Source organism: Chinchilla lanigera, unplaced genomic scaffold (assembly GCF_000276665.1).
Source record: "Chinchilla lanigera isolate Chin_1 unplaced genomic scaffold, ChiLan1.0 scaffold00002, whole genome shotgun sequence".
NCBI classification, from domain to species: Eukaryota; Metazoa; Chordata; class Mammalia; order Rodentia; family Chinchillidae; genus Chinchilla; species Chinchilla lanigera.
Genome location: NW_004955403.1, coordinates 36,598,920 through 36,622,284, shown reverse-complemented (window position 1 = coordinate 36,622,284; position 23,365 = coordinate 36,598,920). Strand labels below are relative to the sequence as shown.

The window sequence follows — 23,365 nt, the reverse complement described above, 5'->3', positions numbered from 1 at the left end:
TTCCCAGGCATGTTTCCCAACCCTTGGGAGAGCGTTTCATTTTATCTCCCATTTAGTGAGGGCCATGTGATAGGGCTGTTTTATTACATATATATTCAAAGGTCTGTTACCAAAGGAAATATGTATGTAATTCTAAAACTCCTGTCCTTAAAAAGTTTACAGTCTAATTGTGGAGATGAGACCTGTTACTCATTATCTGAACCATGCTAACTGTACTTACACCTTCTATAAAAATGAGTAAGTACTTACATGTTTGGTAACAGCTGATGTAAGAACTTTGGAGAACTACTGTTTAGCAGAAACTGGGTAAGTCATTGGGGTTAAATTAGATGAACTGAGTGCTTTTCTATCTTGAAATTTACATAAAGGTGAAAAAGCTTGTAGGCTTTTTTAGCCTGATCTGCAAAATATGCATTTTATATTTCATAGTTTGCTGTTTGCTCTTAAGATGAAGCACATCTTGTCAGGTTTTAGGAGGATCTAAATTGGGTAGAAAACAGCTATCTACAGATTTAAGCTAGAAAGTCAATGGATGATTTGTAGTGGGAAACTTTAATGGCATATGATTAATAGAATACTGTTTACTCTATCAAAATACTATGCTATATTGACTGGTAAATCACAGTCGAAAGAATGGGTTTTAAGACTTTACCAAATGGGATATTTGCGTACTTAGAGGACACACACAAGTCACCCGGGACGTTATCAAAGCACAGTTTTGGTGGGCCTGGGGTCAGGCACTCTGTAATACAGTGCTGTTACAGTGTACTGATTTTCCTTGTTCCGTGCCTCTCCTTGTCCCCATAAACTCAATCAGTAAAGCTAGAGCTATTCTAACTCAAGACAAGAAACAAGACTCTTGTCCACACAAGAAGTGCAGGCCTAGTGTCCTTTGTGTGAAATTCTTGGGACAAGAAGTGTTTCAGAGTTTAGTTTTTCAGGTATTGGAATATTTGCAATGTCTATCAGGTCAACATGCCTAATCCAAAAACAAACATGTTCTAAAATCCAAAACTTTTCAGTCATGCTGGCATGAAAAAGTTGCAGATTTCAGAGTTTTGTATTAGGGGTGCTCGCTCTATACTGAAAGGGAGGGCTCCTGGAAGAGAGGAAAATCTAGCTATCCAAAGGCATTTGCCAGTTAACATGCAGAGGGCGACCCTAGTTGTCTTCCAAAATGTGATTAAGGTATCACCAATTACGAGATTTGACTGTCATTTATTTACACATAAAAGAAACAAAATCAGACCACAAGAGCCTTATAAAAGTTTTTAGGAAATGTTTCCCTCGGTTTATTTTCTGTATTCCTTAAAAACAAACAAACAAAAAAACTCAAGTTTAATACTAAAGGTTTAACACACTGTACACCAAAGCAAACTCTCACTCATCCTGCAAGTTGGTCTATGTTCTCTTTACTTCTGTTGGCCAGATGTTCCTCAATAATCTCTGCAAACAGACTCCTCTTCAACAGGTTATATGCAAGAGGTAAAAGCTGCCCAGCCACTTTGTGAAAATACTAAAAAACAAAAGAATATTAGATTGATCAGAATAATACACCCTAATAGAAAACAGTACCTGTTTAATGAAGCCTACTTCCAAAAATAATGTTAGCTACTTGCTCTGTTACTGAACAGTGAATTTTGGGACAGGAACCTGGTGTCAGCTGTAATTGTGTCTAAGATTAATGGTGTATCTTGAAGAGAAATGAGTTTAAAAAAAATGAAGCCTCTCTAGTCCCTTAGGTTTTATCAACTTTTTTTTTGTCCCAAGCTATGCCCTCAAGTAGTTTTTCCTTTTAGTATATTCCCACCAGTAAAATAATTAGCTTTATTTATTTATTTTTTTTTGCACTATCCTGCAAGAATATGTTTCAAATCACTGTCAAATTCCTTTTCCTACTGCCACCATGTAGCCACTTCGTCCCTATTAAGAGTTACAGGTTTAGATTTATTGGATGATTTTTACAGCATTGCTATTACTATGCATCGGCAGAAAAATACCGATGCTACATTCTTTTGTTGATAAATAGTAAACAACTGTTTAGCACTTAACACAAGGTAAATGCTATCCTACACCTTTTTACTCATGTTATTCTCACCACAATCAAGTTTGTTATTTAGCTGATTCACATCTCATGGATCTACTTTTTTAGTGGTTGACCCTTTCTGATAGATTAAACACGTTGACCAAACACTTCATTGGTCAATGACTATCATTTTGGTTGTTAAACATTTTCATTACTTTTACTAATAACCATATATAAGGTAGGCAAAGAAAGGCAGTGTAATATGGTTTATAGGCAGGGTTCTTGCAATGACCTCTTTTAGCCAGTGGCATCAACTTCCCTGCAAGCTTGTAAGAAATGGAATCTCTCCATATCCACCCAAGAACTGAATCTAATTTGGAGGAACGTGTATGGAGCACCAGTCTGTGTTTCAACAAACTTGCCAGATGATACTGATGGAGCTAATGTCAAGCCTAGTAGTTCAGTCTTGCTCCTTAGTGTGTCTGTAAAATAGCAACATTCCTACCCCCAGGAGCAGGTCAGAAATGTGTAGTCTCAGTCACATCTCGGAACTACTGAAGTAGAGTTTGAATTTTCACAATATCCCCCGGTGATTCATAAGCACTTTACAGTTTGGGAATTATTTAGACAATGACTTAGACATTAACTTGGAAAACACATGGCTTGTGCAATCCTGGGTAAGAGTCTCTGCTTTCCTGTAACTTGGTGACAAAGGAGATTAAATGAGTATTAAATGGCCTGGTGCAGGACAGGGGAGATGCACACACATGCGCACGTAGACAGACGTTTTATAGGCAAGGACAAAGATACAAAGATGCTGGAGAGAGGGCCTAATACTACACATATGAGGGAAATGTGACTTAAAATTGAAGAACGTTACATCCACTATACCTGATTGCCTTAAATTCTTCTAATTTGATAAGCAAATAATTCACAAGAACTACCATCTCCTATACTTTAATTTAAAGCATATTTTAAAATAGTATTTATCCGCTGGGTGCAGTGACACACGCCTGTAGTCCCAGCACTTGGGAGGCTGAGGCAGTGAGTTTAAGACCTTTCTCAACTATACAGTGAGAACCTGCCTCAAAAAAAAAAAAAAAAAAAGAAATGGACCCAAAGGTGTACATACATGCCATATTTACAAGCACAACTATATACACATATCAAACTAAATGGCATACCTCTATTACATGCCTAATAGATAAATTCACTTTAAATTTGAAGGAAATAATATTGGTTATTAACCTTTGCCTGAATACAAGATGGATTTCAAGTATTTTTGGCCATCTGATTAAAAATCACTTTGAAAAGTTCATTTTGAGACAGGAGCTGAATCTGTAGCTTATCTCCGCCAGAATTTGGGGACTGTGAATGTGCATGCATCAGTGTGTGTCTGTGGAAGCAGTCTTTTTTTTTTACTCACATGTGAACCGTAGCAAAAGAGGTCCATTCCCAACTCAAGCCCCATGCCATAATCACATTCATCATTGGCAAACTGCACAAAAGTCATCATTTCCTGAATGGGAGCAAAGGCTTTTAGTCTCTCTTCATCACTTGGAGCCTCGACAATTGTTTTGCAAATTTTCTTGAGGTCAGCTGAAATAAGCATAAGGAGACATTCTATTCAATTAGAAAGAATACACTCTTAGAGGTAAGAAAGACCATAGAGTTTTTCCTCGTATGACTGTACTAACCAATTGATGCCACCTTAGTAAACTGCTGAATTATGATTCTGAATGGTAATTGCATAATTTTTCTAAAGATTCAAGCATAAAAATGGCTTAACAGAAAACATTTCACAATGGAGTCAGTTACAGTCATGATTTTATATAAACAAAAAATTTCAGCAGGCTAGTCCAGGAGTTGGCAAACTTTGGCCACGCCTGGTTCAGCTCATTTCTAACTGCCCTCAAACTAGCAATGTCTTTTTAAGTAGTTAGAAAACAAAAAACCCAAACAAGAATATGCAACACAGAGAGTATGTAACCCACGAAGGGCCAGCCAGTGCCAGCCTCTAGACTAGTCCATGCATTGCATGCGGAGTGGAGTGAGAGAAAGAGAAACCCACGGAAGAGTATAATCTGCAGTAAGAACACAGAGAAAAATTACCAGTGGCCTAATATTTCTAGTTTAGCTTTCAACATTTTCTTCATTACTCTCTGAATGCCAGTGTACATCAGATGTCAGGATGCAAATGAGACCAGATACTAAATATCTACAATAGATTTTATGTTGACAAATCATAACCTGTTTTTGACAAATTGTACTTCCTTGAAGATAATTCAATAATGGAAAAAATGTATTACTCAAGCCGAAACACATTTCTAAACAGGGTGGCTACTATGCTGGGGTAGAGGAGGACTGGTTAAAACAATAATCAGACTTAAGAATAATGCACTACTAGTAAACTGTAATATACATAACTATCAAAGGTGGTAAAGATACACTCAGAATTTTAACCTCAGTGTATGATATCATTTGATTCATTCAGTCATGATGCAAATGGGGAATACACGCTATTATCTGAGGTCACAAAATGTGTTTTGTTCCTTTTGCTGCCCTTGATGGACAATATCACACTGGACAAATGACACCATTTATCCCTTATGTTTCTGACTATAAATGGCCATAACTTTATAGTCTTTACTGGTTTGCAGCCTATCAAATGTTAAATAATTTAAAGTAAGTTTCATGGCCTTTCTTTTGCAGAAAAAGCAAAGCCAATCATTTCATGCAACAAATGAAGCTTCCTACAAAATCCTCCTTTACTAAAGGCTGGAAAATTAAGTGGTTCTTTTGTGTATCCAGATTTAATTAACTGACTGGCACCCTTTAAATTTCTCTCACCACAATGCTCCAGGCAACCACTACAAATCAATTAGAGTTGGCATGGAAGTAAAGACCTATTTGTTTTCCCGTAGCAAATAATTTAAAGTTTATCACTTTCTGGTATTATATTTTCAGTTTATGTCCTTGGAAAATCACACAGACTAGAAAAGAGCAGGCAAATTACAAGAATGACCAAGCTCGACAAACACCGAACAGAGACAAAAACACTTGGCTCAGCAACATGAGGAAAGACATGTTCTTCTACCAAGAAAACACTCTACGGAAATTCACCTAACAGAAGCCCAAACTTAAAACGTACCTCGGTGAAGACTTAACTACTCAAAATGAAGCCTTAAATGTTACTACTCAAAGCATTCGATTTAATGATTTGGGAATTCTCATACTTAATTCTCATCATGGCCCGTTACCACCACCAAATGGAATGCTTAAGCCATGCCACAGCGATTTTGTCAAAACGAAAAGGCAGGCGACTAAGTTAAGCAATTCTTCTCACTCTGGGCAATGGTGTGCACGCTACTGTTAGAAAGGCAAGTGCGAGAGCCAGTGCCCTCATCTTTTCACGCCAACACTGGTTCTGTTTTCCTTCTGAAAATGAGAGTGAGACCTAAAGAGCTGGACGAGGATCTTTTACTATTACTGGTACCTACACAGCACATGGCATAATGAGTCATGACATTTAAGAACTGGTCCATAAATGGTATTTTATTTATTTATTTTTTGTTTTGTTTTGTTTTCCAGTACTGGGAATTGAACTCACGACCTCGTGCTTTCCAGGCAGGTGCTGTGCCCCTGAGCTAAATCCCCAGCCCCAGTAAATGGTATTTTAATTGCAAGGTTAAAAATTATCTTAGGAAGCTTCAAAGAGGAATACTGATTAGGAACAAACTGAATTGTTTTCTGTTTATCACTGTCACACCACGTTAATAAGCCTCAGCCCATTACACCTCCTGGTAAGCAATACTTGGCAAGAGCAAGGAGATAGTAAGTCTTTATGTCTACTTCTTATGCAGAAATAAACCACAGAAGGACCTAATAGCTTGCATATAAAACTCCAAAACCCCACACAACTAGCGTAAAATAATGCTTGACTCCAGGAACTACAGTTTAACATTTATCACCCTTAAAGTTTTAGGCTGCTGCTGTGTAGCAGATGTTCTCAACCTTTCCCAAATGAGATGCCAGTGATGCTTTGGGGCGGGGGTTGGGCAACCAGGAATCAAACTCAGGACCTTGTGCTTGTCAGGCAGGCACTGCACCCCTGGCTATATCCCCGGCCCCCAATGATGGTCCTTAAAGCTACAAGTGGACTAGTGAGCGAAGAAGGGAAAGAGAAAGTCATTTAAGGTACCAACAGAAGATTGCATGACAGGAGTTAGGAAGGTCTCTGGATGTAGAGAGGAGATATGGAACGGATAATGTCTAAGCAAACCATAAAATGGAGTATATATACAATTAACATTCTTCCAGTATTCACATGAAAAAAAAAAAAAAAACAGGCTAATTTAAAAACCCAGTATTTCTAAAACAGTATTATTTCAACATATAATCAATATAGAAATTTAATGCTGGCTCAACTTGTACATTTATTTAAATTAAAATTTCATACTCTGTTCCTCAGTCACTTCAACCCACATTTAAAGTGCTCAGCAGCCACATGTGGCTAGTGGCCACTGTACGGACAGCTTGGCCATGTTCATACCCCCTGAGGCATTCCTCTAAAGTGGTAGTGATACAGCAAAAACTGTTACATGTAAGTAATTATCATATGAAGCATCTCAATCTCGAAGTTTGAGAACAGCGCGTTTAGAGAAATGGTTAAAAATACACATTTTTTAGTTCTTAACACTAAAGACTGGTAATTACAAAGGCTAACTGCTTTCATTCTGAGAAAGAATGGCCAGATATGAGTGCTGGGCAGGAATACTTGGCTCTCCCTCGAGGAGTTGCTAATTTGATTTCCTTTTAAATTTATTACTCCTTGGAATAGGATGCTAAAGAATGCCAAGGATGCCTACAATAAGAAGGGAATGGAGAGAAGAAAAGTTTTAATTCTTTTTTTAATATAGCAATAATGAGATTATATGTATAGTGCATTTTCAAAGTGTTCTTATGTATGAAGTAGATCAGGAACTTGGGTTTATGAAAGCTAAACAGTTTTACGTGCAGATAAAAAATGTTCATAAGGAACTATACAAGTAAAAACCTATTTCAATAATTACTATTTTGTAAGTTCACTATAATAGCAAAGGTTATGAAACACCTCAGAAACTTTAAGTACTTTACATACTCTTGCATCCTAAGTATGTCTATGAAATAGTATCATTCATTTTACAAATGAAAGAGATAAGGTTTAGTGAGGTTAAACAATTTACTAAAAGTCATACTGGTATAAACCCAGTTGTAATGAGCTTGTTCTTTACGATTACCTATTTCCCAATAGAAGGAAAACCTTCTCCCACATATACATATTTATACAGATACTAACATACACGGACATGTTTACGTATGAAATATATTACCATCTGTTTCAGGGAGTTCTCTGTACCCAACATCATTTTTATCTACTGGAACAACCAAGCCCGCACCATGAAAGGTCTTCGTCACAACCTAAGTTATGGAAAAAATAAACAAAAAATTAAGTCAGGGCAAATGGACCATATCAAACCAAACAGAAAACAAAAGAAAAAAACCATACAAACCCTGAACAATTCTGCTAAAACAATATTCAAAGACATTTTATTGCACTAAATTTGGACTCTGGAATAAAAATTTGATACTATTTGCTTTTTAAATTAGCTAACAGGCACCCTCAGACAATAATGTTAAGTGAAATAAAAAAGACACACAAGCTTAAATATCACATGGTTTCTCTTATATGAGAAACCCAAAATATAAATAAATAGGAAATACAGAGATGCATCTTTTTCAAATGAGAAGGGGCCCAAAAGATGGAGGGAGTGGGAGGAGAGAGGGAGGGGAAATGAAAAGAATTAAAGACATGTTAAGTATAGTACCACCTCTCCACGAGGAATGTAACCATGTGCAACAAACATATACTAATAAAAACTGAAAAGAATTAGTTAAAAAGCGTCTGACATAATTATAAAATCTAAACTCATTTTTATTAATTGTACTAGTAATTTAGAAGTCTCCCACAACATCAGTTTCCTCTAAAGCCAAGGGTCTTCTAGGTAGAAAGCATAAGAACTTGGTCTGAAAAGAAGACAGAGGAATAGGTTTCTTACTTAGCAGGAAGAAGACGACAAAATTCCTCTTGTCCATCCTGCCAAATTCAGACCCTACTTATTTTCACCTGGAAAATTTATGCTTTACCAACTCACTTTAACAACTCCCCCAAATAGGGCAGTTTCTACTTATTTAGTACCCTTTGTAGGCAAATCATATAATCAGTTTGCTTTTAACAAGTGCTAATCTTCAAAGACAAAAACCCAGCCAGACCACCACCAAAATCCTTTCAGTCAACATTCTTCCATTTAGTCACACTAGCGGCCTTTGTAAAGGTCTTTCCTTAATAAAATATTTGCTGCAATATTCCACCTCTGTACAGTCAATGAAACCACAGTCCAAAAATACTCTCTCATTTTAAACTTCTCTCACCTAAGTTTCTGCATCTTAAAATTTCACTCTCACTCTTTCATTATTTTTTATTAGGCCTCCAGAAAGGTCAGATTATTCAAAAGAAGTTTTAGGCAACTGCTCACTCTTCAGGAAAAAAAAACAAACTTATAGCCCTATATTTTAATCTTCACACCAAAATAATTTGCAGTTGGATTTCAAGAGTAAATATAAAAATGAAACTGTAAATAAACTAGGAGAAGAAAGGAAAATACAGTACTATTTAAAAATAATTTTATGTTGGAAAAAGAAAACTCTGATAGAGTTGAATATATTAAAAAAATCTATCAAGTAAGAGTAACAACAAAATTATGACATTAACTGCTGAAAAATGCTTGCAAAGTACGTAACAGTAAAATTAATAAAGATGAATCTATTTAAACTATAAGCAAGCTTTACAAACTAAAGACAGACACTCAAAGCAATGGCATATAGCTAATTGGTAAGACAGTAGAGAGGAAAGAATACTAAATACGAAAGTCATGAATACAGACCTCAGCTCTGTCACTAATGACTTTCAATAGAGCACAAAGTTTCAATTTAGTTTTCTGTAAAATAGGATAATTCCTACACCGAGATTTGCTGTAGGGGTAAAATGAGTTAACTTACATAAAGACTTCGCACTTTTGTACCAAAAAGGTACTGACAATCTCCAGTACCACAAAACACAGAAACACTGATCACCGGTGTGCCCCATGGTGCTATATTCTGCGTAAATGGATATATTATTACTCTGCTACATAAGGACAAATGAATTTCTGCTAGTAAATGAACACATATCAAACGAAGCTCTGACAGTATTATTTAAAAAACAAATTTACACAAAAAGGATCTGAAAACGTAATTATTAATGAGAGTATAAAATCATGACTGCCATTTCTTATCTCTCTGCTTCATCTTCACAGTCTTTTTTTCTTTGTATTTATGTTTTTACTATCTATTTTGTACTAAAAACACTAAAAATTTGTCGGAGGGGCAGCCAGAATAAACATACCTATGAAATTTAAATCTCAGTGATATCTTATTTATAATTATGGGGAAGAATTGAGGAAATATAGTGTAAAATAAATTGTAATTGTAATTTGTGTAATAAAACCAGATTCTGATAAAAAATTTGCTAACAAGTGCTAAGTTCATAGAAGCTCAGTCTATAATCAAGACAAATTAGGAATATACAGTAACAAGGCTAATATTGCTATCCTTCCCTCTAGTCATAAGATGAAAGAAACTTCCTAGGATAATCATAAAGATAAAATGTCCATATAAAATCTTAAAGTAATTTTAAAAGGCCACAACATAATGAGTTTTATTAAAATGTACATTTTTGGAAACAATTTCTAATCTTTAAGACTAAAGAAAAAACTGCTAAGACTGCAATTTAATGTCTACAACTTATCAGAGTATCACCCTAGCAGCTGAATCAGGATCAGAAGGGAACTAATGCAGGGTTTCCAATAACTAAGTACACTAAGGTACTGGTCACAGTACTAGTTTTATTCAGGACGGGCCCATACGGAAGTGCCTGAAGATATGGCATCCAGCTCTTTGCAAGCCTGGGCTAGAAAAGAGAAAGTTACGATGGAGGGGTGAGGGGAGAAATCAAAAGAAAAAGACGAAGAGACTGAAATCATACTTTCTTATCTCTCTGCTTCATCTTCACAGTTCTCTGTTCCAACGAGTACCCCAATTTTCTGGCTGCTTCTGTGAGTTTTTCATCTATGTTTTTCAAGAAATTAACTTTCTTTGTATCTGTTACTTCTTTAAGCCTTTTCATCAAAAATAGTCTGAAAAAGAAGTAGAAGCCATTATAATGCTGTACTAAATATATACAAGTTAAGGGAGATAAGAAAAAAATGTCAAATTCCATGCAAGAAAGTCTGCAGAAAAATTGCCAACAGCTCTCTCCAAATTCCTCACAGTTTTTGTCAAACAAGGTAATATTAATTACCTTTGTCAAGGAAATGTAATATTAATAAAAAGCTGCCAGTCAAAGAAATAGCAAATATGATTTAAGTTTGTATATCTTTATTGTAGACATTAGAGAAATAAGAGCTATTTTAAAAGCTGAGATTAAGTCAAGTTTTAAATTGTATCACTCGAATATTAAGCTATGGTATACTACTTTGGGCCAATCTGGCATAAGAAGAAAAAAAAATACCATGTACTCATCCAAAAGGATTATTCACTTTTAAAGAGCCAAAGAACACTCATAATATTTAAGTTTAGTAAGTTTTGAAAAGCGTTAACTTCAAATTTGTGTGATTTAGAAAATGTAAAAGGAAAGCAAAGTTTACAAGCTTACTCAAAATTATAGCCCAAGTAATTCCTAGAAGAGTGCGAACAGAACAGTATGTTAATGCCAGAATCTTCCATTTTATCATAAAAAGTGAAGAATTTTGCCACAAGTAAGCAGTGGAGGAGGTCAAGAGTAAAAGGAAGAGAAGCGGCACTCCACTGGACAAACAGCCCAGCCCAATCGTCTGTAGGCAGTACCAAACCCCACAAGGAAACTCACTTCCATCTGCTACCTACATCTGAGACTTTGCGCTTATTCACTGAAACACTGTCATGGGCTGAGGGCTGACTGTAAGAGGCTTAGAACATTTGAAGTGGGGTGCTGTTTTTCACTCCATTTTATATACCAAGAAACTGAGACACAAACCATCATCAACTTACTTGAGCTCAAAAAGCTAATAAGGAGAAGCATTCATGGTGTAGTGGTGAGCATAGCTGCCTTGCAGGAAGCTAGTAAGGGTGAATTAATGTGCCAAAGAAACCCAAACCTCACCTTTTATCATCATCAGCTATACACTAACAGAATATATTTTTTTATTTATAAAAAATTTTTAATCATGTCAGGCCTATATAAATCAATCTTTAGTCTTCTCTGGCCATCAAGAATTCTGTGCCATATATTTCTTTATGTTCACACAAGTACCACTCCCTTGCTACTATTCTTTCTTGTAGGTTGTGGTACAGCCATCAAGCCCTTTACTCTTTATTATGACTGTCTCTGCCAGTTTATTAACTTTTGTCTCAGCTGCAAACGTACTCTCCAACACGCTGCTTCAAAATGTTTTAAGATAAGGCACAACACACAAAACTATAGCCATGCACATTCCGTGTTCCATTGCATTAAATCCAGTGAAATGTCTGAATTCAAAATGCATCTTTTCACTATGCCACGGAGGATCATCTGGGTCACCTGGAACATACTGGTCACTAAGTTATGTGGATCTTTTAAATGTTAAGTCTTCATGACATCAAGTCCATTCTATTATATAATAATATGAAAACAAGCACACTCATTTAAAAAGTCTTTAGGTAGGAGCTTTCAAGCTCAGTGATGGTCACAGGTACTGTAGTCTCTGATCTGATTTTTGATAGAAACCTTGATTTTTAGTACTGGTAACAAACATAGTTCATTATTTATTTCTTCGGTTCAACTGAGAAAATAATTGCTCTGCAAGTACCCATGCCCAAATAACCAGTTCATCAATAACTCACTCTAACAGTAAAGGTAAGGAAGAGTCTGTTCCCTTGAGACAAACCATACTACGTCAGTGTGCAGAAGTGCTGTATGTTCCTCCTCTCATCACACAGAGTGCTAAACAGATGTACTGAATGGCAGAAATCTAGAATATTCTTTCCTCACATTCCTAAATGACACTTGCTGTGCAAATGCGGGGACTAGTGCAACTTTGGTGTCACCACCTTGGTTCCTGTCAAAATGGCAACAGTTATTACCCATAATTACCTTTGTGTCTTGTGTAAAAATAACATTTTGTTACTATGAATAGATCTGACCCTGTGATAGGGATAGATAGGGTCCCTAAGACTATTTAGGAGGCCCATGAAGTTAAAACTATTTCAATATTTATTTTTAGGATAAAAAAGGAAAGGGGAAAGAAAGAAAACTCACTCTTAATTTTGCTGCCCAAAGATAAATATTATAAAATTTTCCGTATGTTTAGATTTTTTTTTCACTTGCATTAAACAGCATGAAATGGAACTATTCTACACTTTTCTGTTATTTGCTCTCTTCCCAACAAATGAATATTTTATATTTACCTAATCTTTCCTACTGATATATATACAGTATATGTTGTTTCTAACTTTTTGTTTTTATAAACAATCTGTTTTTATAAACAATACATATTTGGGTAGACAGCAACTTCTTTTTAACAGCTTGAATTGGAATTGCTGATTCAAGGGTATTAATATACACTTACAACAGTGTCTGGCAATATTAATCACCTATCAAGAAATCCTGGAATATGGTTAAACATTTCTCAAACAACTCTCTACAGAAGTTTTTACATGAGCACTTATACCACAAAGGTTTCTTTCACCTTGACCATCACTGTTTTTCACGATTGTTTAAACGTTATTAATCTTTTCTGGCTTAATATGCATTTTTTAGCTACTATTAAATCTTGCACAGAGAACTTTTCTGAAGCATACAAATAATTTGTTTGTAACAAATAGTCTGCTTTGAAAGATGTTTCTTAGGCTGCTATATAAGTAAATTAAGAAAACAAATGTTCTGATTAGCTGATTGAAGGAAGGTCTCTCAAAACTAAACTAGTTATAATACTCAAAAAGCACTAAAACAGCTATATTGTAAAGCAGTACTTTACCCGTTTGAGATAAATTATTGGAGGCAGTTCCTCAAATACTCACTTCCTAGTCCTCACTAAATTAAAATATTACCCAAGTTTTTTGTTTTTCATTTTTCTTTTCTGTTTTCCAATAAGCTAAAAAATGCCACAACAATCTTATTAGATTACTTTAGATAATCACTATCATATTACCTTTCTTCTGAAAAAAGATTTCTGTTAAGACAAATAAGATTAATAATACAAATTAAAAATTAGGTGTTTTATTTGCCAAGGTACAGTATTTTTGAGATGAATAAATGATTAATAGTGTATCACGAGACAGCCTTGATCCTCATGGAATTTACTATTAGCGCAAAAGACAGACAATAAACAAATAAACAACTATAGCTTCTAACAAAGGTGGCACCACGTTAAATTGAATCATAAAACCTCTAGAGTTTAAGGGGCTGGGGATTTAGCTCAGTGGCAAAGCGCCTGCCTGGCAAGCGCAAGGTCGTGAGTTCGGTTCCTGGTACCGGAGAAAAACCAAAAAAAAAAAAAAAAAAAATCTCTAGAGTTTAAAAGAGGTATATAAATTACAAATACCATGCAACATTTTATATGAAACTTAAAGGTATCAGGAAAAACAGCCTTTTCTTAGTCATCTACAAGGCATTTGGCCTTCTGATACCTCCAATGTACATAGCACAGACCAGTGCAGTGGTTGTGCTAGGTAATTTCAATTTTCTTGAATCTTCTAAATTTGGACAGTTACGTCACAAGAATAAAAAGCTCTTTTAAAAAAGTATTAAAAGAGGTCACACAAAACTTGAGCTATGTACTATATTTAAAGTGATAAAAAGATTGCTTTCTAGCTGGGTAGGTGGCGCACACCTGTAATTCTAGCTACTGCAGAGGCTACAGCAGGAGGATTTTAAGTTGGCCCGTTTGGGCAACATGGTGAGATCCTGCCCCAAAATAAAGTAAAAAGGGTCAGGGGTGTAGCTTAATGGCAGAGTGTTTGCTGAGGCCCTGGGTTCAATCCTTAGTTATCATTTAAAAAATGCCTTATTACATTGCAAACTACACAGCTGGTGACAAACGGCTTCAAGTCACGTCTGTGGCTGATTCCAGCCCCTCCCACTGAAAGCTGGTGCATTTTCCATAGTACTATTCAGCCGGGGCTCCACTTGGGACCTTGCTTTTCCCAAGCAGACGCAATTCTTTGAAATCCAAAAGGCAGAAGAGACACAAGGCAACAGCTGTGCTTCTGCCACTTCCACCAGAGAGTACAGTGATAGAGACATCTGACTGTTCTGCAGCAGCTGTAGATAAAATTCTAGTACCTGGCAGCTGAAAGGCACAGGGCAGGGCATAGATTTGCCTGGCCCAGGCTATATCAACGACAATGTGGTCCTGGAGCTACTTGTGACAGCAGTTGATTTCACAGGCCTGCTGACGGCACAGACTTAAACTCCATTTGTGAGCCAGTTCTGTCACACATCTGCCATTTCTGGAGGCTCAGAACATTCCATTAGCCTGTTGAAGAATTTTATGAGTGCCCACTCTACCGTATTAAACCTTTCTGCTGAATTATATTGTGGGTCTTTTAATGAACCCACTATATAGGACAGAGTTTAAAACTATATGTATAAAAATTTTTTGGTTTTACCACAGGGCCTATGAAATCAAGATTAAGCAACTTCCTTTCTTTCTTTCTTCCTGCCTGTCTGTCTGTCTGTCTATCTATCTATCTATCTATCTATCTATGGTGCTGCGGATTAAAGCTATGGCCTCGCTAACAAGTTCTCTACCACTGAGCTATACCCCTAGCACAAAATTAAGCAATGTTTTCATTAAGTGAAATAAGTAATTATATATAAGAGGTATTATTTTTTTGTTCAGGAGTGGCAACAAAGGAGGGTGTATAAAACTGTCTGAAAAGTCATAGAAATGATCTCTAGAAATTGACAATTTGTGGGTTACTCTAGGTTCCCTTAGTAATGGACTGGAAACATGTAAACAAATATTTAATGATAAATAGAATGAAAATAAAATATTTTCTTACTTGACTGCAGCAAACACGTTATCTCCACTCTGAACAATTATACAGTTTTTCTTTGCTTCATTTGTACCAATATATACCGGAAGTTCATCAGGAGAATCTCTATTTTAACAAAAGACATTAAAAATTCAGTTGCTTATAACTTACAATATCAGGAAAGTAGAATTTAGATCTCTAGATAATAGTTTATACTGATAAAAATAGAAACAAATTTACCAAGTTTAAACTCCAAGTTTCTTAGGAATAGCTATGACAGATCTTGTCTATATACGAGTATCTAAAATTCAGATTCTTAACAATGAGTTACTTTTATATCCAAAAACAAAGAAAGGCGGAATAAGGCCTGGAGATAATTATATATAATCACTGATCACCCCCATTTTAGAGTCTGTTAAAAAAAAAAAAAAAAGAAAACCAAAACCGAAAAAGGACAGAGGACAACAAAACATTAGCTATGAAAGGACTACACTCATGTATGTAACCAAATCCTTTTAAAATTGAGGAAACAAATAGAAGTTAAGCTATTCAACCAAGGTTCTAGTAAATTAGTGTCAAAGCCAGAAAGTGGAATCCATATGACCCAATTCCAAGCCCATAAATTTTCTGCTGTATGACATCTCCCCTTGTGCATATTTCACCTTTTCCTCTATTATCTTATACTTAATCTCTACTTTCAAGAACATCTCTACTGGTACAATGGACAAAGTCTATTTCCCCTCCAGCTATTTCTTTTTCTTAGCAGTCTAAGCATCTGCATGTATTCATTTAATGCTCATAATAGTTCTATCAGACACATATAATTATCCCCATTGTTTCAGAAGAGGAAACTGAGTCACAGAAAGTCAGTCACTAATGCCTGGCACAGGGGTCACCAAGAAAATAAACAGACCAGTCTCTCTGACTTCAGAATCCACTCTTACCTATCATAATCCCAGGAAGTACAGTACACAGTTTATCTAAGTCAAAATAGGTGCTCTGAATTACCTTTCTTGAGTTAAAGGAGGTTTCTGAACCCAAAAGCAAAAAAAAATTTTTAACCACAGTAAAAACCAGGTTCAAACTAAAGAGTTCACCATCTTAGGCTAGGTTAAAGAAGTAACAACAGCAAAAATAACAGCTGGCTCACATACCTGCCAGTAAGGGGGAAATAGGCCTGTCACCTTAGGTGATGCCAGTGACTACTTCTACTCATTAGCAAGACAGAAGCAGTACTTCAGAGAAGAAGAAAGGATCCTTTACCTGAAATACCCCATGTGGTACTGAGTTTTATTATCTCCAACAATAATGGTCTGGAACTCAGGGGGATCATAGTAAAACCTCCAGTGAAGATTAAAGTTTAAGCTTATTGACTTTTTCTTCATTTTATGTTTTCCAGCAAGGATATCATAAGGACCCACTAATTGTAGTCCAAGGCTTGTGGAAAGTGCATCTATAAAGAAAATAAGTTTTTTTAGGAATACTTTCTGGAGGCAAACAGGAAATAATGCCTTTTCATTAGTAAACTATTTCCAAGCAACTCTCTTAGAGCTTCTGGTTAAAAAAAAAACAACAAACTAGTCATGGTGTGAAGATGTTAGGTATACACACTCATGGAAAAAAGTCACAGAAACAGAAATGTGGCTTTAACATTTAGCATTTCCTCTTAACTTTGTCACTGAATTAGCTTAACATTTCAAACATTCCTGCTGTTTCTCCTTTTAGCCAAACCAAGACTATTTGTATTCCTATCGGCATATTAGAGCCACAAGCACCTTGGGTCTTTACTACACTTGTTAGCTTCAAAAAACGCACTGAGTACAGGGGAGACAACAAAGACAGCAAAAACGTGGGTTAAAGATGATGAAGAGTATTTCCTTCCCTTTCTCTTTACCTCAGCTAATTGTCACTCCACATTCCCTTACCTCCTTGATAATCTGTTTGCCAACCCTAACCCTGGCAATTCCATCTTCTTCCTCCACTCACGGATCACAGGAGTGCCAAGTAAAACCACAGAGTCACGAACTTTATATAAATGTACAACTCTAACTTCAGATGGGTCCTTGGTGCTTCTGTGAGTAACCCAGAAAGAACCTAGTTATATAAAAAGGCAGGGGTGGAAAGAGCAAGACAATTCCTAGAAGAGGTAACCCCCTGTTTAAAGGTATGGAGATAGTTTATTTGAGGAGTTGGTGATGGAAGGTAGTAGTTCAGCCTAGTGGGAGGGTAAACTATTCATTTTTAAAACAACAGGAAAACCATAACCACCAAGGTTACTTGATAAAAATAACAGTGTTCATAGTCTGATATACAGGGATAACTCCATACTTTCCCCTACTATGAACAAATATAAATACAAAAACATTTCAATACTGAGATCATGCTATTTTGTAACCTGCTGTTTATCTTCCATTCTATCTCCAATTGATTTTTCTGTACATCTTCTCAGGCTGTTCAGTGTTATTTTACATGATTTTTAATACAGCTTGATATTCCATTATAAAAAGATGGATGCCCATCTATTCTACTGATGGACATGCACTGTTTCTAGGTTTTTCTATTCTAAAAAGAACAGAAAATGTGTTTGGGTCACACAGTTTCTATTGAACATTAGTACATAGATATGATTATTTTTTAGAGAAAGTGCTACATTGTTCAATAAATGTTTTGATACAATGACGAAATTCAGAGTACATATGTATTTCCATATAGTGTAGAAGAATGCTTATTAAAATATTTAAACATCAAGGGATTATAGTGAAAAGTCACTCCATCAGAACGCATGATTAATCTCTTGTGCAGCCTCTCAGAGACAGAATAAACATGTGAAAACTACACAGGGTTGTGTATCCCCAGCCTTTAAAAAAAAAATACAAACGGTGTCATAAACTATGGTTTCTTTTCTCACTGGGCATATTTTAGACGTGAGTCTTTACATTTCCTAAAATTTTGCCTCATTCTTTTAAAATTATGAATATTCATTGAGTACATAAGTTATTGATGAGCATTTAAGCTATTTCTCACTTTTCATTTCAGTAAATATCCCTGAATATAGCTCTTCATTCACCTAGTCCAGTAAAGTTCATGGAATAGCTAACTCATACTAAAACTCCTGCTATGTGTGTTTATCCTTTACACTGACAAAGAAGAATGTCATGAAATTATTTGCCTTTGCCAATATAATAGATGACAGTGCATGTTAGTACAGTATTCATGTAATTTCTTTGACTATACCATATTTCTTATAACTATGAAAATGTTCTTTTTCTATGAACTATTTTTACCCTTAGTCCTGTTTCCTATTACATTTTCCACTGGTAGAAGCAGAAAGATTCTGGTGCAACTCACCAGCTGGTTTTTCAGGATCAAGTTCTTCACAGAACTTCCAGAAGTGATAGAAATCTTCAGGTAGGGAAAGCTTATAATGATTTTCTACTTCTTTTCGAAGATCACTGGAGACATCAGCTTCACAGGATTTACTCTTCTTCATAGCACCTGTCTTTTCACACTGAAAATTACCATACACAACTTCAGTTCTCTGAAAGTAATTTCAGTAATTTTCCTTGCACAACAATATTGCTCATTCTTATTCACTTATCTCTGTGAGCTTTAGGTGTGTGTATGGGTATGTATGTGCTTTAAATAGTATATCTGAATAAAAACCTGGAGACTCTTTTGGGCCAAGAAAGAGAAAAGGGACTGCACAGCAAGTCTTCAAATATATTTAAGATAATGGAAAAACAGGGAGAAAAAAAAAAAAGTAAACCACTAGTAAAAGCAGGAAAAGAATAAAGGCAGATTTTGACCCTTTTGGGCTAACAAGATTATCATATTGTTTGTTTAGATTCCCTGATCACACCAGACGCAAATTATCAGAAATAACTGGATAAAAAGAGATTTATCAGTGAAGAAGTTGTTTCTTCAGCAAAGTCCAATATAGTTATGTACAACCAGAGTATATATAATCACTGAGGTTAGGGATCAAGTTAAGCATCTGGAGTCCCTAACCAAGTTAGCAGAACATCACTTAACACTGATCCCAAAACCCTACTATTTCACAAAAGACCTTTGAATGTCAAGATTAGGTTGTAAAACTCAAAACTCTAGTAGCTCTGCAATATAAGTATCCCAGGTTTTATAAGGGATATCAGGTATCTGATAAATTTCTGTAAATGTAGTATGTTTATTTGGAGGTTATCTATCTTGAATTTTCAAAGCTGCAGTATTTTTCTTTTTGGAAACCTAGATCCTTTCTTTTTTGGATTAAGTTATTTTTTGTTCTCCAGCACTGGGGACTGAATTCAGGGCCTCACAAACACTAGCCAAGTCTTCTGTCACTGAACTGTTACCTTCCTAGCCCTTTTCATTTTGAGATGGTACTGTTAAATTGCTCAGGTTATCTCTGAACTTGTGATTCTCCTGCCTCAGCTTCCCTGAGCAGCTGTGATTACAAGTGTGCAACTCTACACCCGGCCTAGATTAAGTCTTGTTTTAGTCTTTCTTTCTACTTAGAACAGTGATTTTTGACCAGGAATGTATTTGCCACTGCCCCTCTCCCCTGTGAACATTTAGTTTTTGTAGTTTTTGGTCACAAATTTGGAAGAAGAGTGCCAGTGACATCTAATAGGTGGATATTGAGTAGGATGTTGCTCAGTATTCTGCAATGGATCAATTACTGGGGAGGCACCAATGGGGGAATAGTAATCAGCAAGAAAGAGCCTTTCTGAGTGTTGCTGGAATACAGCAACATGAGGGAGACAAGAAGGAGAGAAGTGGACCCACAAAGGATCTGAAGTACAAATTGAAGCCCACGGAGAGGGTGAAGAGAGAAACTTTAACGAAGAAGGAGGAAGCTGGCGGCATCCTGTTCCTGAGACAGTACTCACTGGAGATGATTCAAACCTGTGGACACACAGTGACTGCTGGTGACCCCAGAGGCCTATACAGACAAACGCAGCAGTAGAGGGGAGCAGTGGACATGAAAGACTGTATTAGCTAGAGGTAAGTGCTCAGGGTTCAGTCGTTCTGTGCAAGAGAATGACTGGCCAGGAGCCATCTTGGAGAGGGGCCAGTTAAGCTCAGAACTCAGGGCAGTTGCTGGCTCCATCTAACAGCTCCTTGTTGGGCTCCAGCCCAAGGAAGGTGTGCTGATGGCTGCAGGCTGAATGAGTCTGGTCTCCACCAGAAGGTGCAGGCTCGCTGAGATTATCCACTACCCTACCAAAAAGCTACTGCTGGCTTGCTGGGATAAATCAAAACAGATCAAGACTATGTCTCTACAGGTTATCTACTAGTGACAGCAGACATAAATCTGGAAGTGGACTTTTCTCTCTCTCTCTCTCGTTGGTTGTTGTGGTTTTAGTTTTTTATTTTTTTCTCCTTCATTGTTTAATCTTGTTTTTATATGAGTGTACACGTGGTTTCTAGCCTCTTTGTGGTTGCTGTTCTGTTCTGTTCTTTTTATCTCTTCCTTCTCTCTTTCCCTCCAGTCTTTTGCACCAGTTTCCCAATGTTAGTGTGATCTTTCTTTGTCCTCCAGCCTTACTTCTAATCTCCTCCTGTTCCTCTATCTCTGTTTTTTCCCTAACCTGTTTTAAATTTTAACCCTTGAAGGTACACTTGACATATTAAGGACTTGTATACCGCACACAACTCCTGGTTTGTTTTAGATTTTGTTATATAACCACAAATCTAGCTTATACAGTTAAAGGTGGAAAAGTAATGGTTACCTCAGTCTGCCATTTTCTAGGCTGTGATTGATGCTACTGTTATTGCTGATGGTACCACTTTACCCAAAAGTGACGTAATTGTTTTAAACAGCCATTCTTCTTGGTATTCCAAGACTAAGATTGACTGTCATAGAAAATACTGTGGCACAGTGCCAAAGAACCAGGGACTGGGCCAAACAGGCAGCCACTTCTCATCTCCAACAAATTGAAGATGTAGGATCTTGCAAAAGACTCAAAACCCAAAAATCAGTTACACTTGCAAAATGTCTTAGAGAAGTAGTCATTTCCTAAGGGTTCTAAATACCAGCAATAAAGCACCCCACCATAGGCAATTTACAAGCATCACCTCATGAATTAAACTAAAAAAAGTAAAGAAAGTGAGAAGACATTTAAACAAGATGCAAGCCCAGACATGCAGTTCATCAAAGGCAAACCCAGCAGGCAGTGAGGTGGAACAACCTGAAAGCCACCCACATGGCATCTCTGAAGTGGTAACAACAAAGCAATTGAATGAGGCTTCAGAAAAAAATCATATCAGAAATAATTTTTCAGATGACTGCAGAGATAGTATCCACAATGAAAACCATGCTTAGTGACTCTAGAGAAGATACAGATAAAAAAATGAGAGGACTTTAGGAAAATTATGGAAGTCATGAATGCTCATCATAGGAAAGAAATAGAATCCTTAAGGCAGATTCAAGCAGATATCTAAGAGAATAAAAATTCCATTGAAAGTATTCACAGAAGATTAAGACAATGTGAAGACAGGATCTCAGATATAGAAGACAGGCTTGTGGTTAGCAATCACTAAAAGAAAGATTTCTTAAAAATAGCAGAGGACCATAAGAAATCAAACAACAGCTGCTAAATGAGACAAAGAAGAACTTAAGACTGATTGGAGTCAATGAAAAGGCAGGAGATAACACAAATGATATTAAAAAACGGTTCACAGACATCATGACAGAAAATTTCCTTGGTAGGGAAAGAGAATTTGACATATCTATAGTTAAGTGAGGCATACAGAAGTCCAACTAGTCATGATCAAAAAAAAATTCTACAGCCAGGCATATCATAATCAAGATGCCAGAAATTCAACAACAGAATCTTAAAAGCTATTGGGGAAAAGAAACAAATCACCTATAAAGGAAAACCCATCAGAATCACAGCTGATTCCTCAGTGCAAACCCTCAAGACAAGGAGAACTTAGAGTGAAGTATTTCAAGTTTTTAAGGAAAACAACTTTCAACCCAGACTGATGTACCCCACAAAACTATCTTTTAACCTTCAACCTGGACTGATGTACCCTACAAAACTATCTTTCAAAAGTGATGGAGAAATAAGATACTTCTATGACAAAGAACATCTGAGGAAATTTATGACCACCATAGCACTCCTCAATGTTTTGAAAGGCATTCTAGAAAGAGATAACAAGGGTTACAACTCCATGAAGAAATTCCATGTCCATAGACAGAAAGAATCTGCCAGGCAAGGCAAACAGAGGGAGGGAAGCAAAACAGGGGAGCCAACAACAGGAAAATAACATGATAACTATTAGTCAATGCATATCAGTTATAACCATCAATGTTAATGTTCTCAATTCACCAATGAAAACACACAGACTGGCAGAATGACCTAACAATATGTTGCATACAAAAATCACATTTAATTCAAAAAGAAATTCACAGACTGAAAGTCAAAAGATGGAAAATAATACCCCATGCAAAAGGAACCCAGAAAAAAGTAAGGTAGGTATTCTATTTGAAGACAAGGTGAATTTCAAGCCAAGATAGATTAAGAGAGATAAAGAAGGTCACTACATCCTTGTAAATGGAACAATCCAAGAGGAAGAGATAACAATCATAAATATATATGCAACAAATACCAGGGCACCCAACTATATAAAACAAATATTAAAGGGCATGAAAAATTAAATAAGCACTAATACAATTGTATTGCAGGTTTTCAATACCCTACCGTCACAAAGATAGATCAACTAGATAAAAAAGTCAACAATAAAATATTAGAACTGAACCAAACTTTTGAACTGGACTTAGTAGATGTCTACAGAGTGTTCTGGCCCACAACATCAGTTTCACACAGGATGGTCTCCAAAATAGACCACATATTAGCTCACAGAACATTCTTAAGTAAATGCAAAGGAATTGAAATTATCGTATGCATATTATCAGACCATAATGCAATGAAATTGGAAATCAATGGCAAAAAGAAACCATAAGAACTTCATAAACACACGGAAATTAAATAGCACCCTCCCAATCAATGGGTCACAGATGAAATTAAAGAAAATTTAGATAGCTACTACAATTAAATGATAATGACATTATAGCATACTGGAACTTATGGGACACAATAAAAGCAGTCCTAAGAAGGAAATTTATAGCAATGAATACCCATAACAGGAAAACAGAGCAAGCACAAATAAACAATTTAATTGAACTTAAAACTTCTAGAAAAAGAA

General features: G+C 36.2%; 1 protein-coding gene across 1 annotated transcript in view; it reads right to left on the bottom strand.

The window, feature by feature from the left end:
- Nucleotides 1-1,264: 1,264 nt before the first annotated feature.
- The window catches only part of LOC102030373 (chromosome unknown open reading frame, human C4orf27), a 26,702-nt gene continuing 4,601 nt past the window's right edge, over nucleotides 1,265-23,365 (bottom strand). Inside the window, exons 2-8 of the mRNA XM_005373553.2 lie at nucleotides 18,506-18,665; nucleotides 16,421-16,610; nucleotides 15,185-15,283; nucleotides 10,149-10,299; nucleotides 7,399-7,486; nucleotides 3,453-3,625; nucleotides 1,265-1,516 (exon numbers count right to left, since the gene is read on the bottom strand). Of these exons, the coding sequence (XP_005373610.1) occupies nucleotides 1,385-1,516; nucleotides 3,453-3,625; nucleotides 7,399-7,486; nucleotides 10,149-10,299; nucleotides 15,185-15,283; nucleotides 16,421-16,610; nucleotides 18,506-18,665 (993 nt within the window). The 3' untranslated portion in view covers nucleotides 1,265-1,384. The remainder of the gene's footprint in view (nucleotides 1,517-3,452; nucleotides 3,626-7,398; nucleotides 7,487-10,148; nucleotides 10,300-15,184; nucleotides 15,284-16,420; nucleotides 16,611-18,505; nucleotides 18,666-23,365) is intronic.